General features: G+C 42.6%; 2 protein-coding genes across 7 annotated transcripts in view; one reads left to right on the forward strand and one right to left on the reverse strand.

The window, feature by feature from the left end:
* myo9aa (myosin IXAa) overlaps window positions 1-17,992 on the reverse strand; it is a 79,945-nt gene extending 61,953 nt beyond the window's left edge. For all 5 annotated transcript variants that reach the window (XM_030376458.1, XM_030376459.1, XM_030376460.1 and 2 more), the window contains exons 1-2: window positions 17,662-17,992; window positions 469-1,430 (exon numbers count right to left, since the gene is read on the reverse strand). In XM_030376458.1, the coding sequence (XP_030232318.1) occupies window positions 469-1,344 (876 nt within the window). In that variant the 5' untranslated portion in view covers window positions 1,345-1,430; window positions 17,662-17,992. The remainder of the gene's footprint in view (window positions 1-468; window positions 1,431-17,661) is intronic.
* Window positions 17,993-18,028: 36 nt separating this feature from the next.
* On the forward strand, window positions 18,029-20,414 carry senp8 (SUMO peptidase family member, NEDD8 specific). Of its 2 annotated transcripts, none has more exons than XM_030376464.1 (2): window positions 18,029-18,120; window positions 18,789-20,414. In XM_030376464.1, exon 2 carries the CDS (start codon window positions 18,812-18,814, stop codon window positions 19,451-19,453), a length of 642 nt encoding a protein of 213 aa, XP_030232324.1. In that variant the 5' UTR covers window positions 18,029-18,120; window positions 18,789-18,811; the 3' UTR covers window positions 19,454-20,414. The 2 variants fall into 2 exon arrangements, with proteins under 2 accessions (XP_030232324.1, XP_030232322.1); XM_030376462.1 differs by lacking the exon at window positions 18,029-18,120 and adding an exon at window positions 18,302-18,431.
* The last annotated feature ends 1,091 nt before the right edge of the window (window positions 20,415-21,505 follow it).

Raw genomic sequence — 21,505 nt, forward strand, 5'->3', positions numbered from 1 at the left:
ACTGAAATAATGCACAACTCTCACTTCTGATCAGCGGTCAGCTCCAAGAAAAGTCTCTGGTGCAAGTTGTGCTCACCACACATCTGGAATAAAGCTGAAGCAACCGTTGAGAGGTCAGGGCCAAACTCAGGGAGAGCTGTTGTCAAGCCATGCTTATCCACAACTCTCAGAATCAAGTCTTTGGCTCTTATCAAACAGTATCCAACTAACCGTTCAAAGTGAACGCCACGACAAACACAGCGCTGATCAATCTGCACCAGAGTTGGTCCATTATTAACCATCAAATCTGTTAAAGACTTGACACACATCAGCCATCACTGCATACTATACACCCATTTGTCTACACTCTCGGCAATGGTAGCAAGGTTGATATTGCAGGGCTCGTCTAGGCAGGGTAGTCACACACACATATATATTCAAAGAACGTTTCTTTGTAGGATTGCTCATGGCCTTATCCTTATACCTCACCTCCAGTACTGGCCCTGCCCCCAGGATGATCTGTTCCACTCCGCTGGCGAATCCCTTTTGGCTTAGGGCGGTCAGGTGATGAATGAGAAAGTTGGTGCTCTGGGTCTTCCCCGAGCCGCTCTCCCCAGAGATGACCACGCATTGGTTCCGGCGCCTCTGCAGCATGGCGTGGTACGCCACGTCCGCCACTGCGTAGATGTGCGGCTCCATCTCCCCCAGCGTGTGGTTGTCGTACATCTTGACGTGCTTGGGGTTGTAGATGGGCAGGAACTTGAAGGGGTTGATGACGATGAGGATGGTGCCGACGTAGGTGTAGATCCACTCCTGGCGGAAACGTGAGCGCAAGTTGTCCAGCAGCGTGCGTTCGTTGAGCTCGGGCAGCCGACACAAGTCGGCGTGGTCCCCCCGGGGCTCGGGCTGGGGGAGGAGGCCACGCTCCACCATGCAGCGCCGCTCCTCCGTCACCCGCAGCCACATCTGGAGGCTCCCGCCGTAGTGGATGGAGCCGTCTAAGTTCTTTTGCCTCAGCAGGAAGCGGTAGTCGTCGCCGCCGGACAGCGCACGCTGCTCCAATGCCACGCGGGGCCAGAGTAGCATGCGCTGCACAGGGCAGTCGCTGGGGTTGAGGATCCATTCCTCGCCGCCAAACTCCTTGACCTCGGCCAGCACGTAGCATTGGCGCCGATCCAGCCGGAGACGCTCGATGATGCGCTCGATGGCCTCGGCGGCCGTGGTGTTCTTGCGGGCGCTAACGGGGCAATAGATGGTGCCCTCGGCTAGGGCGCCCGGGTAGATGCGCACGGTGAACTCTGAGTTCTCGAACCGCCGCCGGCGACCCAGGGTGCCCTCGCCACCCCCGCCGTCACGAGCGTTCATGGCGGCGCAGCCGTTCCCATCAGCAGCACCCGCCACTGGCACGCTCTCCTCTGGGCTGGACGGGGGGCAACATCAAGACATCATCCCTGCAGAAACAAGAATACAAGGCGCCGTGAGTGGAACATCACGCTGTTTCTCATAGTATGCTTCCCAGTATGCAAGAGGGTTTCAAACAGACAAACTTTTAAAATGTCTTCATATCAAAATATGAATCTGCATTTTAGCAGCAGATCTACCATCCAAGACAGCATTCTTTATGTCGTCCAATTATGGCTAGCATGCGATTAGGTCATCTTTAATGGGTCATTAAATATTAGAAGCCTAATCCCACATGATAAGAATGGATGAAGGTCTAATCATATGGATCTAATGGATAGTCATCGACATGCATGCACATGTGCTCACAATCACACACTTTCTACAAGTTCTCTCCAATATACAGCAGAGATCCAGGGTGGTGTTGGAATCACACAAAACAGTAGAGGTAGACGAATGAGAAATTGAGAAGACAAAATATCTCCTCACTAAAACAAAACTGACAACTGTGGAGGACAATGGATTTAGAAGCTGTAGGGAGAGAGATTAAGTTATATTTTAGACATACTCTATCTGTGTAGACTCCAGCTGGGAAGTGATGTAATGCCACACCCATGCCTGGCTACTTCCTGTTGTCATATACTACTCACCCTGCCCTGTTAATGCACAGCCATGTGTTTCCTTGGTAACCTTCATTCACATGTGTTCCATAAAATCAGACCAATAAAAACTAACGGCACAGACATCAGTCCTCTCTGCGTAAGAACACGCGTGTTTAACAGTCTATAAAGCTTGACACACAAGAATATTATCTCATCTGCTGTGATGGAGCCCTGTGACAAATGTTTGTTGGCCGTGTGCGTGTCTGACCATGAGCGAGTGTGTGCGTGTGTTTTAGGTGTTTGTGTGCGTTTTTGTATACGTGTTGGTTGTTGCTTTGTGTTTTTTGGGGATTTTGTGTGCTTGCTTCTGTGCACGTGTGTGTATTTGTCTTGCTCTGGGTGGGCATGGGACAGATGGCCAGCTCACTGCTGAAGGATTAGTAGGGGGATTTAGGGTGGTAGTGGTAATGAGCCCGCTGCCACATTGCTTAGCCTCTCTGTTCATCTTCATCATCTTCATAATAATATGGAGGCAGGTCGGACAATCAACTAATGGAGTGGATACTTCTCAGCCAGTAAGACATTTCCAATTTATCGCGTTCCACTTCCAATGACATCAGGTCCCAACAAACAATCGTCTACATGGCTGAAAGCTCATTGGCCAGACTTGGGGGGAAACCAGCTCTGCAACAGTCTGAACTCGAAATAATCACAGCATCAATATGGCCGTACTGAGCACAGTATGATGGAAGGACAGGGGGGCCAGAAATCAGGGTGGATGAGAAAAAGTAAATCAATCTCCTGTAGAAGAGTTTGCATATCTGTGTGAACAACAATGTGAGATATTTGTGAAAAAAAAAGATGGATTACCTCTAGCTTCATAGACGTGAAAGCGACTTTATGCAGCCAAAAGTAAAAGAAAGACATAATCCTCAATGACCACAAACCCTAAATACACTGATGTGGTCTGTAGACACTTAAATGTAATGACCCAGAATTATTTCACCTTTTAGAAAAGAGAATTACACTTACAATGTAAACTACATTAAGGTGTCCTACAAAGATGTGAGAAGGAGATGGAAGAGAAAAAAAATAAGGTACAGACGGAGGTCAAAAGAGTGACAGAAAAGTTGAATCGCTAAAGCATGATGTCATTACGCCTCAAGCCAGAGAGTGAGTGAGTGAGGGAGGGAGTGAGTTTTAACCTGTAGAGCTTTGATGGAGAAGATAAGCAGAGTACAGGCGTCCATTAACTTTTTTCTTGTTTCTGCACTAGTAGGTTTGTAGATAGTATAGCTGCCCAACTGAGAAATGTGCATTTTAGAATGAGGAAGTTATGTGCTTCTATAAAGGTGAATGCTGCAGTGCCGACCCTGGAAAGACCACAGGCTAGCTATTATCTTGGAATCAAAGCCTCCAGGAGTCACAGGTCATTTGTGCTCACTTCAATAGCAGCATGGACAAAAGAAAATGTGTCAATGTGAATGAATGAATATTCAGAGAATATCACCAAGAATAATGCAATATTAACATTGTTTTCTTAGCAGTACTAGAGGGATTAGAAAAAACATACAAAAGAGGTAGATATAATCATTGTAAACAAGGAACTTCTACTCACCAGATCAAATGGAGACATTTACCACACCTTCTGAAGGCTGCTGAGATGGCATGGTAGGGATTACATAATTAATCCAATAACTGCCAGAAAATGACTTGCTTTGTGCTCCCTCTGAGTGACTCCTCCTGACAGAAGAGTCACCTGAGAGTCACCTTCTAAAAGTGACACCCAGAAGCTGTACAGCCATGTGACTCAGCCCAGTCTATCGTTGCCATTGTTGGGGAAGAGTAAAATATCAAGTTTTGTCAGCTCTCCAGTACATGAAGTCATCATTTTTTCCTGGGCGCAGTCACAATAAAGCTCGTTGGCTGAAGCTAGGCTGCCTCATCTGGGTGTGTAGGTGGAGGAATCTGTGCTCTTGTTCCCGAGATTGACCGCCTCTTCTTCATTTACATGACACGCCTGACACTTTGAGTATTCAACTGAAACCCCACTGACTAAGTGCTACGACTACAATACAATTGTATTTGCTTTCGCCATTAGCCTTCGCCAGTTGGACATTGTCATGGAGGGACCTATTCTTTGCTTATGAATCACATGCAAGTCAGAGTGCAGCCTGAGCCCTGCGGGGCTGGAGGCAGGTATCTGACCACTCTGGAGCCTAGGCTCAAGACCAAAGACAAGTTAACCTGCCCTGTCTGAGCCCTTGAGGCAGGCTGGAGCACCCTGACGGATGTTCTCAACCAGTCACATTTTACTGGCCTGACTTCGTTTCCGTGGGATTCCAACCTGCCTACCACTTATTAGTTGATGAAGTGGTTGATTAAATGCAAGTTAGCATGTTGTGGCACTTCTACCAGGTAGACACATCAAACAAATATATTATGTATAAAGGATGTCATTAATAGGAATTAAGGAGGGCTATAACCAAAATGGGAATAAAAAAGGTAACGTATTACCATAGACCTTTACATTCCTTCATTTGAAGAAACTCATTTCCCGTTGCCTTTAATAGAGCTGAACATGGACAACTTCAAAACAGCCACTCTCCACCCCCCCATCCCCCCCAGACGTTCTCAAGCCGAGGAAATTGCCCTTTAGACATAAACCCCATACAGCACTGCCGGTCGTAAAATTAACTCCAAACAGAGCGGTTGACGTAAACAAACAACTGTTTGGGATATGTCAAGATTTAGAATCCCAAAGTTCATCTGCATTGGTAGCGGCCTGGTGGTTGAGTTTATAGAGAAAGCTAAACAATATATAAAATGGGTTTCTAAATCAGTAAGCGTCTCCAAGAGATAACAAAACTTCAGCGGAGGAATGCTTCAAAGAGCGATTCAAACACCCTGTTATTGTATAGTATCATATAGGACTCTTCAACAACAACACTTAATTGTATTGACCACAAAAGTATTTTTTTGGTTCATTTATCAGAAATCAAATCACCCCTAAGAAATAGCCTTGCAGGAGGGAGGTTCAAATGAGAACTTCTCCCACTTCCGAAAGGTCTATCATCCCTTTGTCTATTAGAGACACAGCCTATTTTCATCAGTGAGGATGCTAGGTTGGTTGCTGGTGGAAATACCCTGACATTGAGAGCAGAGAAGCTGGTGCAATGTCCTCAGAAGATAAATAAATATAAAGCTGCCCTGGAGTAACACTTCACCAGCAGCGAGAGGAGACTGCAGCGGTATTTAGACCAGACCCCAAACAATGACACAAATTCCCTGAACAAATCAAAGAGCTTTGTTTTGCTCAGATAGTTGATCAATAACCCAACATCACCATAAAAATGTGTCGACTTAACCTGGTACACATAGAGGGGATATAAAATGCATGGCCTGGTTTATTAAGTGGTTTAATAACATGGCTGTTTAATTAAACCATCATTTAAATAAAAGGAACGGTCTTCCTTTATATGCCTCACTTTATGAATGAGTGCAAACTGGGGTGAATGGAAATGTAAAGTGCTGTGGGCTGACATTGCAAGTCAACATTTCTGTAACATTTAAGCTCTGGCGTCATATTAAGCCACATGAATGCAACTTCAGTACCACAGCATGTAATTAGCCTCAGTTTCCCTATTTCCAATAGACAAAACGACTGCCTGAATGGCTAAACGTCGGAACAACGAATGACACAAAGGAGGCACACCCATAGAAGGTAAAAGATGCTAAATGATAGTATCTAAAAACAAAAATTTGTTTGAAAATCCATTTCATCTACATCTGAAGAATTGACTATCGGATGTATTATCCCACAAAGGAGATTAGTAACAATACCTTGGAAAGGTATCGTTGCTATATCTTGCCATATGTTCAACCTCTTGGCCTTTCACCAGATTAAGCTGAGGAAAAGAAGAGTTGAGAAGACAAGGCTGAATTATTGAGAAATATTTTCTGCAATAAATGTAATTTCAAAACCGGAATATCGGGTCTGTCTAGCGGAATATCCCTCTGTGCTTCTTGCTTTGATGAAGAAGCACAGAGGGATGAAGGCAGCTTAAGCCTAATTCCGAAGGGGTGGAGTCGTATTGGAGCTTCTCATCAAGTAGTATGTACAAGAACAGAGGAAAATGTTTTGGATTAGCTCAATGCTCCGCAGCTTTCAAATGTGGAAATTAAATTGTGGTTTCATAGGTATGTTAATGGTAATCCGGCAATTATTGTGTTGTTTGTCAAGTATCAGAAAATGCCTGTGCTAAAAATCTAGGTCAGATATTAACTAGGTGCTGGATTTGAACATCGAAGCAGTGCAACAGGTAAAGGGTCATAGTTCCAAAAGTATCTCATTGGTTGAGTCAGAATTCATAACTATGTGAGGCCAGCTAGTTGGCCATCTCCCTGATAAGGATAGGAAAGCTGAAGAATGCATCTGTAGTGTCTGTCCGCTATGGGAGACAACAAATATCATAACTACAAATAAATTAGCAAACTATATGGGTGGACAACAGGGAGAAGCGGAGGGGGAGGAGAAGGAGCAGGTGGGGAGAGCAGTTGCATACATGAGAATTGCAGAAAACAAACAGAATCAGAGATTGAACTTGAACTGGAATAGAAAAATAACAAGAGAAAAAGAAAGACAGAGAGAAGGGGGTGGGTATTGGTTTCCTGAAATCTGAGCTGTGGGAAAGTGATTGAGAGCCAAAGTAATATGAAAGGAAAGAAGTAGCAAGAAATGTAATTGTATAAAAAAGCATGAGTGTATTTGTCCAGCCTTGAACAGACCATGCATACCCTAGAGTCCAATAGTACTGATGGCTCAACATACAGTTAATTGTCACCTCTTACTCACTACTTTCACCATAGTATCCCGACTAGAGGCACAGGTTGGTCAACTTATTCTCTACTCATCTCAATTACTCAATTAAAAAAGCTCCATAGAAAAAAAATGAAGGTAGCAAATAGGGTCTTTAACCCGAGAAATATTGCAGCATTATGTTTCCAGAAAGTACACAATTTGTTAGAGAAAGTGGTGGTTTTGGAGTCACTATTGGGAAAAACATTAAAGATTTGACTTGATGAATTTCAGAGAAGCAAACTTAACAAAGAGCTAAACTTTTCATTGATGATTAGGAGAATGACTGTCAATAACATTTTGTGTCCCATATTTATACAGTCTCCATCACACAGCCTTCGGTGAGGCTTTCAACCCCAGTAGCCAAGCCTTGTTCTTCCTTCATGACTTTATCCTGCACTCTAGGTGTCCAACAGAAGTAAAAATGTTGTAATATGTAGCAGAGTTGATGACATGGTATGAAGCATGGTATGGAAACCTCCCCATAACAGTACTGCGCTAAACACCCCCTCCCCCACAAAATTCAGCAGGAGAAAGATTGAGAGAGGGAGGAAGGGGTGGAGGGAGAGAGAGATTAGGGAGATAGGACAAAACAATAGGAGGTTTTGTGTGTTTGCTTCACTGAAAGGGAAACTACAGCATGCATGCAGACACAAGGGGTAGTCCTATTCCTACTAGGGAGAAGAAAACACCTGGACATCACTGAAGATGGGCTGAAACAGGTCTGTACTCGAGCCAATGTCCACACTGTAATTAACAAATAAAAACAAAATAAAACCCATCCACCTAGATGGGTCTCTCTCTCTCTGTGTTTACACATTGAGGCAGCAGAGAATTCCGGCTGGTCATTCCTCGGTCAAGAGTAGGCCTAAGATTACCCCTGCATAAAAGACTCAACACCGACGATGGCAGTGCTTCCAGACTGGACGGAAAAACATGGTGCCGCAAGCCTGTGGACGTGAGCAGCACATCAAAACGAAATATGTGGGCGCAGTTTAGCCCTGTGAGGGTGGCAGAAAACAAGGGAAGGGAAGGAATAAGGAAGGAGGAAGAGGAATTCCTACAACCAACTGCACCAGCGCCAAGGAAATAAGGAATTACCAGAAAGTCATAAAAGCCTGCATTATCCAACAGCTGGTTTTTATGCTTAACGTGTCCCCATTGCACCCCTTGTATCCTTCAGTAATTAAAACCTATCCGACTTTTCAGTTAGTAAATAGGATATACTCGAATACCTTCATCATCATAAATAATAATACATTTTAAGCTAAGTTGTTACACTGTGAATAGGGATCAAGATTTGCTAAGACAATATTGGTCAGCAATGTCCTGGCACACTGATTAGAGGTCAACTTCTTGGGAAGTTATTAATAAACTAATACCAAATGTTTATATGAAAAGAACACTGAGACGGTTAAGGTAAACAGGACTACTCCTCTATGTTCGCAATGAAGAAATATACTTCCTGTGTCAACTCTCTTGACAATGGCCGCGCCAAAGGGTGAAACAGGAAGTTTGTCAAAGGGGGGCTTCTCCATCACAACACTGCCATTGTTTTTTTTTCTATGTCTATTATTTCATCACCAAAATAGGCCAATAGAAAAAATGTCTATAAGTATGCGACCTCAATAAAAAGCGATGCGTGCCAGCTTGAAATAAACATGTTGAAAAACAATGCCCACGTTGTACGTGCAAAACTTCTATGATAAATTGATCACGCAACTCACACGAGCAAAACCCCAAAATGGGTTTGTTACTTACATCATTTTCAACACACCACTAAAACAAACAGCATGCAGAACTTTTCACACGGCTCTTACATTTTTTTCAACTGCAGTTAAAAGGATAAATGGTAGAATTGCTTCTGGATTTCAGGCTTCTTTAAGGGCTATTGTTCCAATATCCGTTATAAGAAATCCATTAGATTAAGAAGAAATTCAATTAATAAGCAAGATCTGTATAATGAGCGTACAGACATTCCGCATGGGAGCAGCTAAAACTCCAAGTATCACAGTCGCAGTCTGTGTGTCTGTGTGTGTGGGGAGGGAGGGCGGACAGATGAAAGACGAAGACAGGCGATATTCTAGGCAGAACTTCTGAAAATGTGCTACATTCCATACGACTTTCTGAATAAAATAGAAAGATTACAACCAGTACAAGTACAGGTACATCGGAATACATGTTAGTTATCCTTACAATTATTTTGTTCCTTCACTATTTTTTCACCTCAGTTATGTAAGGGATAATGGACGACACACCGTTGGACTATCCAAAGTTAAGACAAGTCCATTATCCCGCTTATTCTACTGTTGCCACATATTAAATGTTTACTAGCCTACTGATGCAAATTTGACAGAACATGGCTATTCCTTTCCGAATTTCCTAAACTCATAGCAAACTGTTTCTAGTTCGGCATGCCAAACTAGATTGCTATGGTTGCCATGTCGGAACATTAAAGCAAAATTGCTTTCAGAACCCCTTAATACCCCTAGAAATGTTCTATATTATTAACAATATGCCTTAGGGGTTCTGATTTTGAGAAAATTGACCCTGTCTACGAGAGGAGCCAGGCCGGAATCCCTAGAAGCCATCAGTGCCCCGGATTATCACACAGACACCATCTCCTTCCCAGAATGGTCAACTCTCTGGGGGCCGATGGGGCCTCGGCCCTCGGAGTGTGGTGGTTGTTCAGTCAGAAAGTACAGGAGGTGGTGGAGCCTAGAGACTTCTTGTACATGGACTCAATAACAGAGAAACACGCTGAATTAACAAGGAGGACTCATCTCCGCTTTGACAGTTGAGTGGAGATGAGTGTTAATGACTGTAACTAGCTAGGTACGCAACCTGGTGCCAAGATCAAGATGCTGCCAAACCCCTGCTGGTCCGACCTGCTGGGCGATCATCGATGAAAACACTGGTCTTGTTTTTTAGCCTGGGGCTATTCACTCATCTTTATGGTCGATTTGACTTTGTAAAGTTTAATCAAATTAGACTGCTAGGGTGTTCATTTCATGGATATCTTGATGCCCTGAGGGCAAAGAATGAGGACAACGAGTTGTGTCAGACATTTTCTACTAGTGCCCTTTGCATTTCCCCAAAACAGCTATCTTTACATGCAATTAAGGGAGGAACTAAACCAATGTAATATATTTAGAATTATTTACATTATAAACCTGATTAATAATGGAAACAAAATAAATAGGCATAATAAAAGGTAGAGGAAAAAACGATGTACAATATCTGACAATATGAAGCAGATAGAAAGCATGCAAACACCAGAGCAAATCAGTCTATAAAATAATTTCAGAACAATAGAGAAAGGGCTGCAGTACTTCACCCTATGGGAGGTTACATCCGGAGTGCTACTAGCAGAACCCCTCTGAGCCTGATCAATAGGAAATCGGATTTGAGTGGCTTGTCGGATTTCCACTAGCTCAGAGAACACTGAGGTAGGCAGGCACTAGGCAGTGAACCCAAAGAAATGTAGCAGCAAAGTGCACGTGAAGTGACTCAGCCAATTTTTTAATCACCCAAATTGTTGGTGTTTTCTTTCATATTTGTTTTCTTGATGTTTCTTTCTTTTGATCAACAAAAAAATACAAGTTAATGCTAAGACACACAAACACACACACAATGTTAAGACACGATGTCATGCACATCTGCTTAACGCATTAGGAGGAAAAGAAACACAGGCGGTAATTACAGGGCAGTGTTACCAAGACTCATGCTCTCGTTCCCTTTTCAACATAGGGGGGTCAGGGGACATTCGTTTGCACATGTTTGAAATTCGAACCTGGTTGAGAGGAGCAGCAGGATAGTGTAGAGGCAGCAGGAGGTGGTGCAGAATGTACGGTGGGGGGCATCATGAGGTAAACTGTATGGAAAGCACGGTGTATGAACTTCATCTTTCTTTTAAAGTGAGTGTTTGTTAACTCTCTAACAGTACACACTGCACTCAGCAGTGTGTACTGAATCAACAGGGGACTCTCCTTGAATGACTGGATTGTCAATGGTTTCAATGAAAATGTCTCCAGTGAAGCATCTCGGGTTATAAATAGGAAGGCAGAGTGAAAGCAAACAATCAGACATGGCTGACAAACATGAAAAGGGTTTCTGATTCGAGTTGGAATAAGATCATTAGCATAGTGAAACCATCCAGACTTTCAAGTTTCATGATAAATCTGGTCGGAAGAACATCATTCCCAGCTGTTCTCATCTCATGACGAAACACCTGGAACGGGATGCACCGAATCTGCATTATTGCGTATAAAGGCCCTGACACACCAACCAGATAAACCGTCGTAGGACAGTCTGGTGAGATCGGTGACCTGAGTCTTTTCGGTGTGTGCTGTGCGATTGGCCGTCCTCAAGCCCGGCGTCTGGGTTCTTTTCCGCCGATTGCACACGTTGAATCGGCCATGACACAAACGGTCCGACTGGCTTTCCTGCCGACGATCGGCAGTCGGAATGGAGTGTTAGAGCCATAAGGCTCATAAGGAGGATATAGGAGGATGGATATTGCATTGAGGTACAGTAGATAGGCATACCACTCCATTCATGATGGTCTCTCAGTCTAGGCAGGAAGTAAAGCAAAGCACAGTCTTTTAAATATCCAATGTGGTTATGTAAAATTAAATGCATGATAGTTCTAAGACTGCAGTCATGTAGAGAAAGTAAAATTTGCCAGACCCTTCTACATGCCTCAAGAGCAACAAAATTATCTTCTTCGGTGTGCAGAGTTCATGCTCTAGAAGGTAACATCCAGGAATATCTTGAGCTAAAATCTTGTAAAACCGCTTTTAGAGAGAAACAATGACTCTCAATACAGTCAGTACTACTTACTATACAGAACAAAAGAGCTTACTCTACTTAGTCAAACAATGTTGTATTCAACCAATTGAGAAAATAAACCAAGGGTACTTTTGGTCTTCAGTTAGGTGAGCCAAGATTCTTAAGTTATTTAGAAATCTGAAAGAGCTACTTCACCTAGGTGATATAATGCTTAAGTATACAATCAGTTACGATTCTTATTGTCATTCTCACAAACTCATTGTACTACTAGGCCTATTCCTTGGTTTCTTGAAACAAGAAACAATAGCCCAATATCTGCATGTGGGATTAAGTTTTCTATTTATTATTCATTCGTTTTTGTTTATTTAACTCCGGAAAACACATTGAGGGAAAAATACCTCCTTTACAATGGTGCCGAGGTTACAGTGAAGGTTAATACATCTGGTTAAATAAATAAATAAAGTAAATAATGCAATTTCAACGTTGTAAGCAACCATGACGGAGTCCTACTGTATGACTGACCTTATGACATTATGACCGACAGTAAGACCGTATGACCGACACCATGAACATATGACCAACAGTAAGACCGTATGACCGACAGTATGACCGTATGACCGTAGACTCCCAAGGGCAGATTAGAGTATATTATGAGAAATAGAAGTCTTCCGTACATGGTGGTATGGTGGTATGGTGAGCTTGGTCGGTATGTTGATATGGCATTTGTATGCCTTAAAAACTGGTTTACTGGAAAAACAATCACCAACCATGTTTCTAAAGCATACTGTGTCAAAATCCACTGTCAAAAAAATGATGCAAAATTACGTATGTACCGCTTTAAGACCCAGCCTGCATCGAATAGAGGCCGCGGTTTAGAAGGGCAACTTCAAACAAATGCATCCAATTTTTATTTTCAGATATCGACTTGAAATTTGGCATGGGTATACTATGGAATCTACCCTTTATATCCGAACCTATGTGTTCTTGACGCAATGTTAGAGCCGTTTAAACATCGGAGATATGCATGTATTTCACCTTAAAATGTATCTCTGCCATCATTAGCCTTATTGCTATGAATTTCACACAATATAGTCCAACATTCACCTCGAACATGTGTGCCGAGTATGCAGCTTTTGATCTGACCATATGGTTCAGACTCTGAAAATTGTTCATCATGAAGAATGGTATAACAAGTTTCATGCATATTGCACTTTCCTAGTGGAATTGGCAGCCTGTTGAGTATGTTGCACTTCAAAGGCTTGTTATAGCACCACCAATATTTAATTCTGGCCCATCCCTTTTTATCCCCAACTCACGAGTTCTACAAGCCTGCCAAATAACTTTGACAGATTTTGTCGGGAAAATAAATAAATAATAATAATACTAACGATTACAATAGGGTTCCTACGGATTTAGTCAGACCTCTAATTACAGTCGCTGACGGAGAATTGTGTTGGAAGGGAGATGAGGTTAATAAATTCTCTCAGTGAAACAAAACCACACAACTTCCAAGGATTTTTGGAGCATGTTCCAAATGGAAGGTGCTTTATAACTGAAGGCTGTCTTCCCTAATTCGGGGTAGATATAGGGAAAGGTAGCTCTGGGAACGGGTACTGAGGGTATTGCATTTCCAGCTAATTAGAGGAGAGATACAGTGGTAATAAGGCAATGAAAGATTTGTACACAAAAATCTTCCAACTACCATCTCTTTTCACAGATAAAGCTGGCCAGCCATCCAGTACAGTGGTATGTACCACAATTGTCCCCAGTGATAAAAACGGAGGGCAGAATAATACACAGCATCCAGGGGTTTCAGTGTACTGTGAGATGCATTCACATAAATAACATCACCATAGTCTAAAACAGATACGAAAAATTATATTTTCTTATGCATAAAGATTATTGAACATTTGACTATAATACATGAACTTCCTCACAGAAAACTAAAGCCATTTCTATCAGAAAATGATTCTGGTACCTGGGCTTGACCACACCTACTGCAGATGATGGAAGCTCAGCTTTGCCCACTATCCATGGTAGCCAGCTGCCTAATTATTATGGAAATCAATCACCTGAAAGATCCCGGCGCAGAAACTTTGACTTGAATGAGCACCATTGAATCAAACTTTGGAAACATACGTTATCTTGAGAATATTGGGAATGCATATGAACACCATTACCCAAAATTACCTCACCCATGCATTTAGCTTGGCTGAGTCGCAGAGGCCTATTAACTCCCATGATTGTTTCAATGGAAGTTGCCTCCCAAAGATGACCTACCAGGTCCTACCTAATCGATCCTTTCTCATGTTGGGGAGCAGCCGGCAGTGTTTTAGCCCACCGTATCAGATAATGTCTGTCTGTCTATTGTCAGCTCACCTCGTACATCCACTCTGTTCATCCCCTCTTGCTTCATTCTGACACAACACAGGTTACGACAAAATCCAAAATAAGTCCTTAAGATATGAGCAAACCTATATAGGATATAGGCTTGTTTTAAGTTAGTAGTTTATATCTGGTTTGGTATAAAGCTACCATGAAGAAAAGTCTGATATATCCTATATTCGGGACGCCGCAGTCAAGTTCAATAGAAGCACCCACATGAAAACAACCAGTATTGTCCTATTACACAAGAGCACATGCCTTGGGATTAGTGGCCCTACACTACATGTACCATATGGCAATCAGAGGTCAAAGTAGCTAGTCACCTATGTCACACCCAAAAATACACTCAATCAACAGTGTTAGATGCAACCAATTCAAAGACATGGCTAACAATACAGACCTTGAATGCATCTGTATGCTTAATACTATTTGGGATGCGAGACAATAGTTTTTTTGCTTCGGCCACCTTACCAACATCCTTAAAGTCAAATGGGGGTATACATCAAGTTTCCAGGCCTGTATCTACCTCAGTGATTGCCAACCGCAGATCATTTAAAGTTTTATTTATCAATATTTTATTTTTTTACAGAAAACTTTATCAAGAAAACCGTACCTTTCAGTCAAAATGAGAAGCATATAATTCAAAGGCAAACTCATGCGTCTAGTTAGCTTAGAAACTATATAGGTCATGAAAGATTTCAACTTTCGTCGCCACTACACTCCAACAGCACTGAATATAATGCAATTGGTATATAATGCTAGTTGTTGCCCTTAATGTTGGGCCACTGTTTTTCAGTTCTGTGCCATCATTGAATGATTATGTATTTGAGCCCTTTGACTGAAAGAAATACTTATCACTCCTGTTTCTTTTAAAACAAACTTGGTGTCAATTTGTCATTTACGAAGGTATAGACATGTTAAAAAAGCATTTCAGCATGGAAAATATGAAATTAATATATGTATAATACACACACACACACACACACACACACACACACACACACACACACACACACACCTTATTTTTTATTATTTAGTAGCTTCTCTCATATCCGATTAGTTGATGTGTGCGGTCATGTGACCCTCTGATGGTGATCATGAAAAATTGTGGCCCTCTTAATCATGAAAGTTGCCCATCCCTTATCTAACTCAACCGTTGCATATTTTTTGTCTGTTGGCTTTATAAAAGTGTTTGGACCATTCAATTATTCAGAGCTTATTTGACTGTTTAAGCAGCAAGTTATGATTACCATTTTATTTCTTGAGAACCACTTTCAGTACATGCCCTTTCGGTTTCCTGAGATTGTTACAGCACAAGCTAAATCCCTGTGAGGGTCTCGCAAAAAAGGGGATTGAAAAACAAGACTTAAACCTGCTGCACTTTCCCAAGCACAAGATTGGGATGTGGAATTCACTGTAGTGCTGAAACAATGGTGAACTTTAAAAAAAGGCTTTATCTTTAAAAGCCTTTAACCCAATCCGTTGTTACTTGTCTGCAATTAGGCTCAATCAGGTTGAACTTAAAAAGGGATAAGAAGAAATACTCCCATTCTATGTCATAAGATAACAACATAAAGCAACACAAGCTATTGCCTCCTCCCCATCTCGTCTTCTCTTGGCAGCACAGAGTTAATGAGGGGAAATGCAAAGCACAGGGAAGCTGAGCCTTTGAGGCGAAAGCCTCCCTCATAATGGCACACCAAAAGAAAGGGGGGCTTTGTTTGGTGCAGCACAAGCAGGTTCCTCTTTAATGACTTCATGTGCATGCCAATCAATTACCCCACACAAGCCCATCATGCGCTCACGTCGCTGGTGTGTGTGTGTGTGTGTGTGTGTGTGTGTGTGTGTGTGTGTGTGTGTGTGTGTGTGTGTGTGTGTGTGTGTGTGTGTGTGTGTGTGTGTGTGTGGGGGGGGGGGGGGGGGGGGGGGGGGGGGGGGAGGCCGCACTGCACGTGATGTGTTCTCTCCTGCCCCCTGAGGCTCTGCTTGGTGGTACTGGAGTACAAGGAAGCAAGAGATTCGGATGCTGACACCATCCATGTTCTTTTGAAATTATGTCAGATGTAGGTTCATACAGCACAGATTATTTTAGGAGCTTGGTTGCTTGCTCAGGCCACCGAAGGTAGTTAGAATTATTAATGATGTCAACATGTCAAAGAGGTTTGTATATTTTTGACCCACAAATCACTTTCAGCAATAAATGTAGAAAACAAAACGATTACGATGCTCAAGTTCTCTTGAAATAACAACTTCAGGCGGTAAAGGCGTATCAAATAAGTGTAATTCAACACGGTTCTGGAGAAAGACCTATTTTAGGATGCGCTTTGTGTAACAATTTCTGTTCACAGGGTTAGGGTTAGTCAAAGAAGACTGTAGTAAAAAGTAAGGGGTCATGTCAATCCACAGACGACATTACTGTCCTAGAGAAGGGAACGCTAAATATAAACCAAGGGCTACTTTAAAGTGCTGATGAATTTTTCATGGTCAAGGAGTATAAAACTGCAGCATGACGTGGCTGTTATCTTCTTACAGTGAGTTAGAGAAATAGACAGAAAAAAGGTCCACCGGTACTTTACACACAAACAGCCCCGCCCCCAATAAATATATGTATATATATATATATATATATATTTTAGACACACACACACACACACACACACACACACACACACACACACACACACACACACACACACACACAGTGACACAAACGAAGCCCTGTGGCTCAGAAATAGAGGGCGAGTCTGGGGGGTTATCGAATATCAAAAGGGAGCAGTTGGCAGTCGTCTTGACTTGGGCCGTCTCCTTCTCTAGGTCTGCGCTGGCAGCTGGGTCTCCTCAGAGCTCGCATTCCAGCAGGACAGGCCCACCTCACCTGTGCACATGTAAGGGGGAACCGGTCTCTCCGAGGAGCCATGCCACCAGCCATTTTTGAAACAGTAACAAAGTGAGAGAGAATAGCCTGTTGTTTTGTGGTCCCATTCTGTGCAATAATTACCGCACATTGAGTAGCAGGCCCCCCATGATTCAGCAGGTTCCTCGCCTCATCAGAGCCAGCTCTTCGAGTACAGCTGCATGCATTATTGACTCTCCTTTTCTACGTTATTACTAGGCTAGATATCGTTGCTGAACTCCACTCAATGATAGATGGAGGCACTACCCTGCCTCGACAAAGCCATAATATTAGGACAGCCCACTCCTCCAATGCCAGTAGCCAAAATCGTGGGAGAGAAAAAAAACAGGATAAAATATATTCTAGTTTGATGAAGAGCACCGCAGCTACCTTATCAGCACAGCACAAGTCAAGAAACCGTTTCTAATTCAGACAAAGAATGAAGATAGATATTAAACTGTGAAATGAAACGACAGCAGCTGCAACTTTTCCAAGTTCTCGTAGCATTCACATCCCAACACACGCCAATGGCCCGTAACGGATAATTCAGGATAGCCTCCCTTCTACCCTTTAGCGTTGCCAGCTATAGCAGCAGTGAGTGTGCAGTTTTCAAGGATGAAGAAAATGAATAATGTGCAAGAAAAAACAAGTGATTCAATTCATCGGCCGCTAGTTACTATAGACTAAAAAGATCATTGGCGGTCCAGTGAGGACGGCTGAGCTGATAAGTGACTACTTAAAATCGTTCTTACCTCCAGACAGCGCTGAACGGAATGTTGTAAAATAACAATCTCGTCAGAGTCTTCTCTCAAGAGTGGTCAGGGTACTTTTGGTAACACTGATGAAAAGTATCTTTAATGTCCTGTAATCCAAAAAGAACAAATTGTTTAGTTGGCTCTTTTATCTCAGCATACTGTCCAGGTCACTGGAAGTATATATATAGTACGGAGGAGGAGTTCACGCATTTTGTAGTCCAAGATAAATTATATTTTAAAATACTTAAAAGCAGTCCTATCCTCTTCGGTAGGATTCGTAGCAAACTCATCGGTCTCTTTGCCCGAGCAGCTAATCAGTGTGGCGACGCGCGTTCACGTAATGCGCATACATGCCTCCCATGGGCGGAGCCTGGGCGGAGAAATAATTCCAATAACAGGAAGTAGCAGGGAAGTAACTATACCCGGCGGCAAGGGCTCCCATTTTCAACGATAAAGGTAAAGCATTGAGGTTTATTAACTATGTGTTGTTGCCTTTGCCCGTAGCTTTTTCTGTACATTTTTATATTGTAGTGGTGTGCTAAAGATCGTATACGCATGACATGAATGCGTTGGTGGTCTCCACTGAAGTGATGTGATTGGTTTACAATTTGCAAACAGATGATCCAAGTGAAGTTGGGACGTCCCACTTTGTCCATGCACTACTGACGTAAAGTCACATAAAGTCACATGGACCTCTTTACGTATAATACTGCAATGGGTGACACTGTTCCCTCTTGTTGTGTTTTCCATTCGAATTAATGTATAAGGTACGTGATATTAAACGTAGGCCTATAATTTCGAATTAATTTTCTCGGTGACGGAGGGTGGGAGTGAATGTACTATGTGATACGATTCAATGAATACAGGCAGTGGCGCTTAGCTAGTATCGCTTTTGGTTTAGAATAAACTACTTCGATCAAACTTATTGTAAAAAATTACATACTAACATAGTCTAAACGCGTTGCGACAACTTTGCCTTAAGCTACAAGCTTGCCATTCGACATATCTATTATGCGATGTCACTGGCGTTTATTTATAGCTCACGTTTTATCTATTCGTCCCGCTAGGTAGGCCATTATCTCTTCATACAAATCTTACTGAAGGTAATTCTGTGTCATTTTCAGAAGCCAACACCTTGTTGTTGAGAATGGACCCCGTTGTGCTGAGCTACCAGGACAGCCTCCTGCGACGCTCGGATGTGACATTATTAGAAGGTCCTCATTGGCTCAATGACCAAGTCATTGGTTTTGCCTTTGAGTACTTTGCCACGGATCGCTTTAAAAGCCTGGGTGAAACCATTGTATTTATTAGCCCAGAGGTCACACAGTTTATAAAGTGTGCTTCCTGTCCAGAGGAGCTGGCCGTTTTCCTGGAACCCCTGGATCTGGCGTCCCGCCGTCTGGTGTTCCTGGCTGTCAACGACAACTCCAACCAGGCCGCTGGGGGCTCCCACTGGAGCTTGCTCGTCTACCATCATGGCGCCGCTCACTTTGCCCACTATGACTCTCAGAATGGGGGCAACTCCCTCCACGCGAGGCGCATCGCTGGAAAGCTGGAGCCTTTCTTTGGTACCGGGGGAAAGGTTCGATTTGTGGAGGAGCCATGCCCCTTGCAACAGAACAGCTATGATTGTGGAATGTACGTTATCTGTAACGCAGAGGTCCTGTGTGAGGGGGCTGAAGAGAATAGCTCCCCAGTTCGCCTCCCCGTGCAGAGCATTACCCCAGCTTTCATAACCCAGCGGAGACGGGACTTGTGCAGGTTGATCGACCGACTGGCTAAAGATTGACCCTTTTCGGGCTGTTCCCAATAGCAGAACCATTGAATGCATTCTTATCAAATGCAGAATGGATACCCTACACCTATTATACACACACTCTCTCTACCTACACAACGTACAGTATCCAAACAATGCACCGGCATGCCTTTACAGCTTTTACTTTAAGGAGAATGAAAAAAGTATGTGGTTTCCAAGTGGAGAAGAAGCCTTTCTTGTCTTGATGTTATGCATTTAAAGGGAATGTGGAAATGTTTACATATATTATTGCTCAGGGTCATTTTAAATGAACTAGGTTGACATTACGAATTTTCAACAGGGTGGTACTTATGTTTGGCAGCTCAGATTTCCCTTTTTAAAGGTTTTTTTACAAAAATAGTGTCTTATTTTAATCAGTTTCACATTTGGTATTCCGATGTCTGATATTTGATGATCGATTTTATCATCACATGTTATTTTCTTTGGTTTGTGCATGACATCGTTATAACATTGCATGAAGGCTCAACAAGCTGCAGGAAATCTTGTCAAAATATGGATCAGAGGTCCCTTTTTTTTGAAGCCCCAATACATTTTCATTATATATATATAAAGTCGGCGCAGTGTAGTGAAATACCTTCTTTGAGGTACATGTAAATGGAGAGTATTGAGTCAATGGTACAATATAACCAAAAACTCAATTCGGCGGGCTTGGAGACGATATGCATACATCTTGCTAAGTGTCTATATAGCTTTCCAAATGTGTGTGTATCCATACAAAGACATTAGGTAAGATAACGCTTTATTCAGCGCTGGACTGGAGGTCGACTGCAGGGGTTTGGATTAGGAGCCATCCCAAAGAAAATGGAGCTAAGCCCTTAACCTTTATCATTTTTCTGTTCTGTCGTGGATGTGTAGAAGGAAGGATTATATTTATGCACAAGAATGTGGTCCCATGATGGTAACCACTACCCTAATAAAACGGATACACCCGAAATCTTGGACTGGATTTTTTGTAACTACTGAAGTAGAAAAATGTTTGGCCTTCCATGTCCAAATAGTCAATTTAACTGTTTAAATAAGTTGATGAAAAGTGAGAGACAAAGTTAGGAGCCAAAGATAATTTTCAGAGAATTTCCATCAAACAATTTTGCCCAGTTCTATTTAAGGTTGCAGGAGGAGGCTGAATGAAGCAAAGCTATTTTAAATTCAAAACTTCTGTCAGTGTGTGAGTGAGGTGATCCTGACATTCCCAAGACGTTAACACACTGCTTCACTCTGCAACATGGTTTAAGAGAGACTGGAACATAAAAAGAAAACACCCTTAAGGGTGTAAATAAAAAAAAATGGGACATGTAGGAATGTGAACATTTGTCTTTGGTTCCTCGAGACTATTATTATGACACAGTTGCTGGGTCTGTTTCTGTGGTGTCATCTTCAAAGCCTTGAAGACTATTAATTTGCCATCCTAGTTAAAAAAAACTGAACACAGCGCATGGTTACTTTTTAACACATTTATTGTGCCAGGATGCACACTTGAGCTAGGCCGTGTTTGTGTGTCTGTGCACGATATGTGTGCGCACATCAGACCTGTGTGTCTAAGAGCCTTAGCTGCTCTTAAATCTTCCCAGGCTGGACTGATTCCATTCTCCACACGGCTACCCTTGGCTCACGGTGCTCATCTACATCCCCTGGTCATATTTCACCTGTATCAATCAGACTGGTGAGTTTTATTTACTGGTGTCCTCTTAAAAAAAACACAAAGCCGGGGCACTCGCCACTCTGGCAGCCTAGTTTATTAGCGATACTGAGCTCAGAGGGAAAGGATACACAGGGGCAATTTGCACAGGGGAGAGCAACAATTAAGATGGATGTAAAAAAAAACCGCTACGCATGACACTTACCATAAACCTTGTCTTGGCTTGATTACTACTGATCAAAGTCCAAGTCATGGGGTGGGGCCTGCGCCGTGAGGAATAGTGTTGTGTGGTATTGTGTGGAGATATATTATATGTTGTGTGGAGATATATTAAAGAGGGGCAGGCCTTCTTGTCGAGTACTTTGCAAAATTGTTTGGATGAATAGATA

This window comes from Gadus morhua, chromosome 14 (assembly GCF_902167405.1).
Source record: "Gadus morhua chromosome 14, gadMor3.0, whole genome shotgun sequence".
NCBI classification, from domain to species: domain Eukaryota; kingdom Metazoa; phylum Chordata; class Actinopteri; order Gadiformes; family Gadidae; genus Gadus; species Gadus morhua.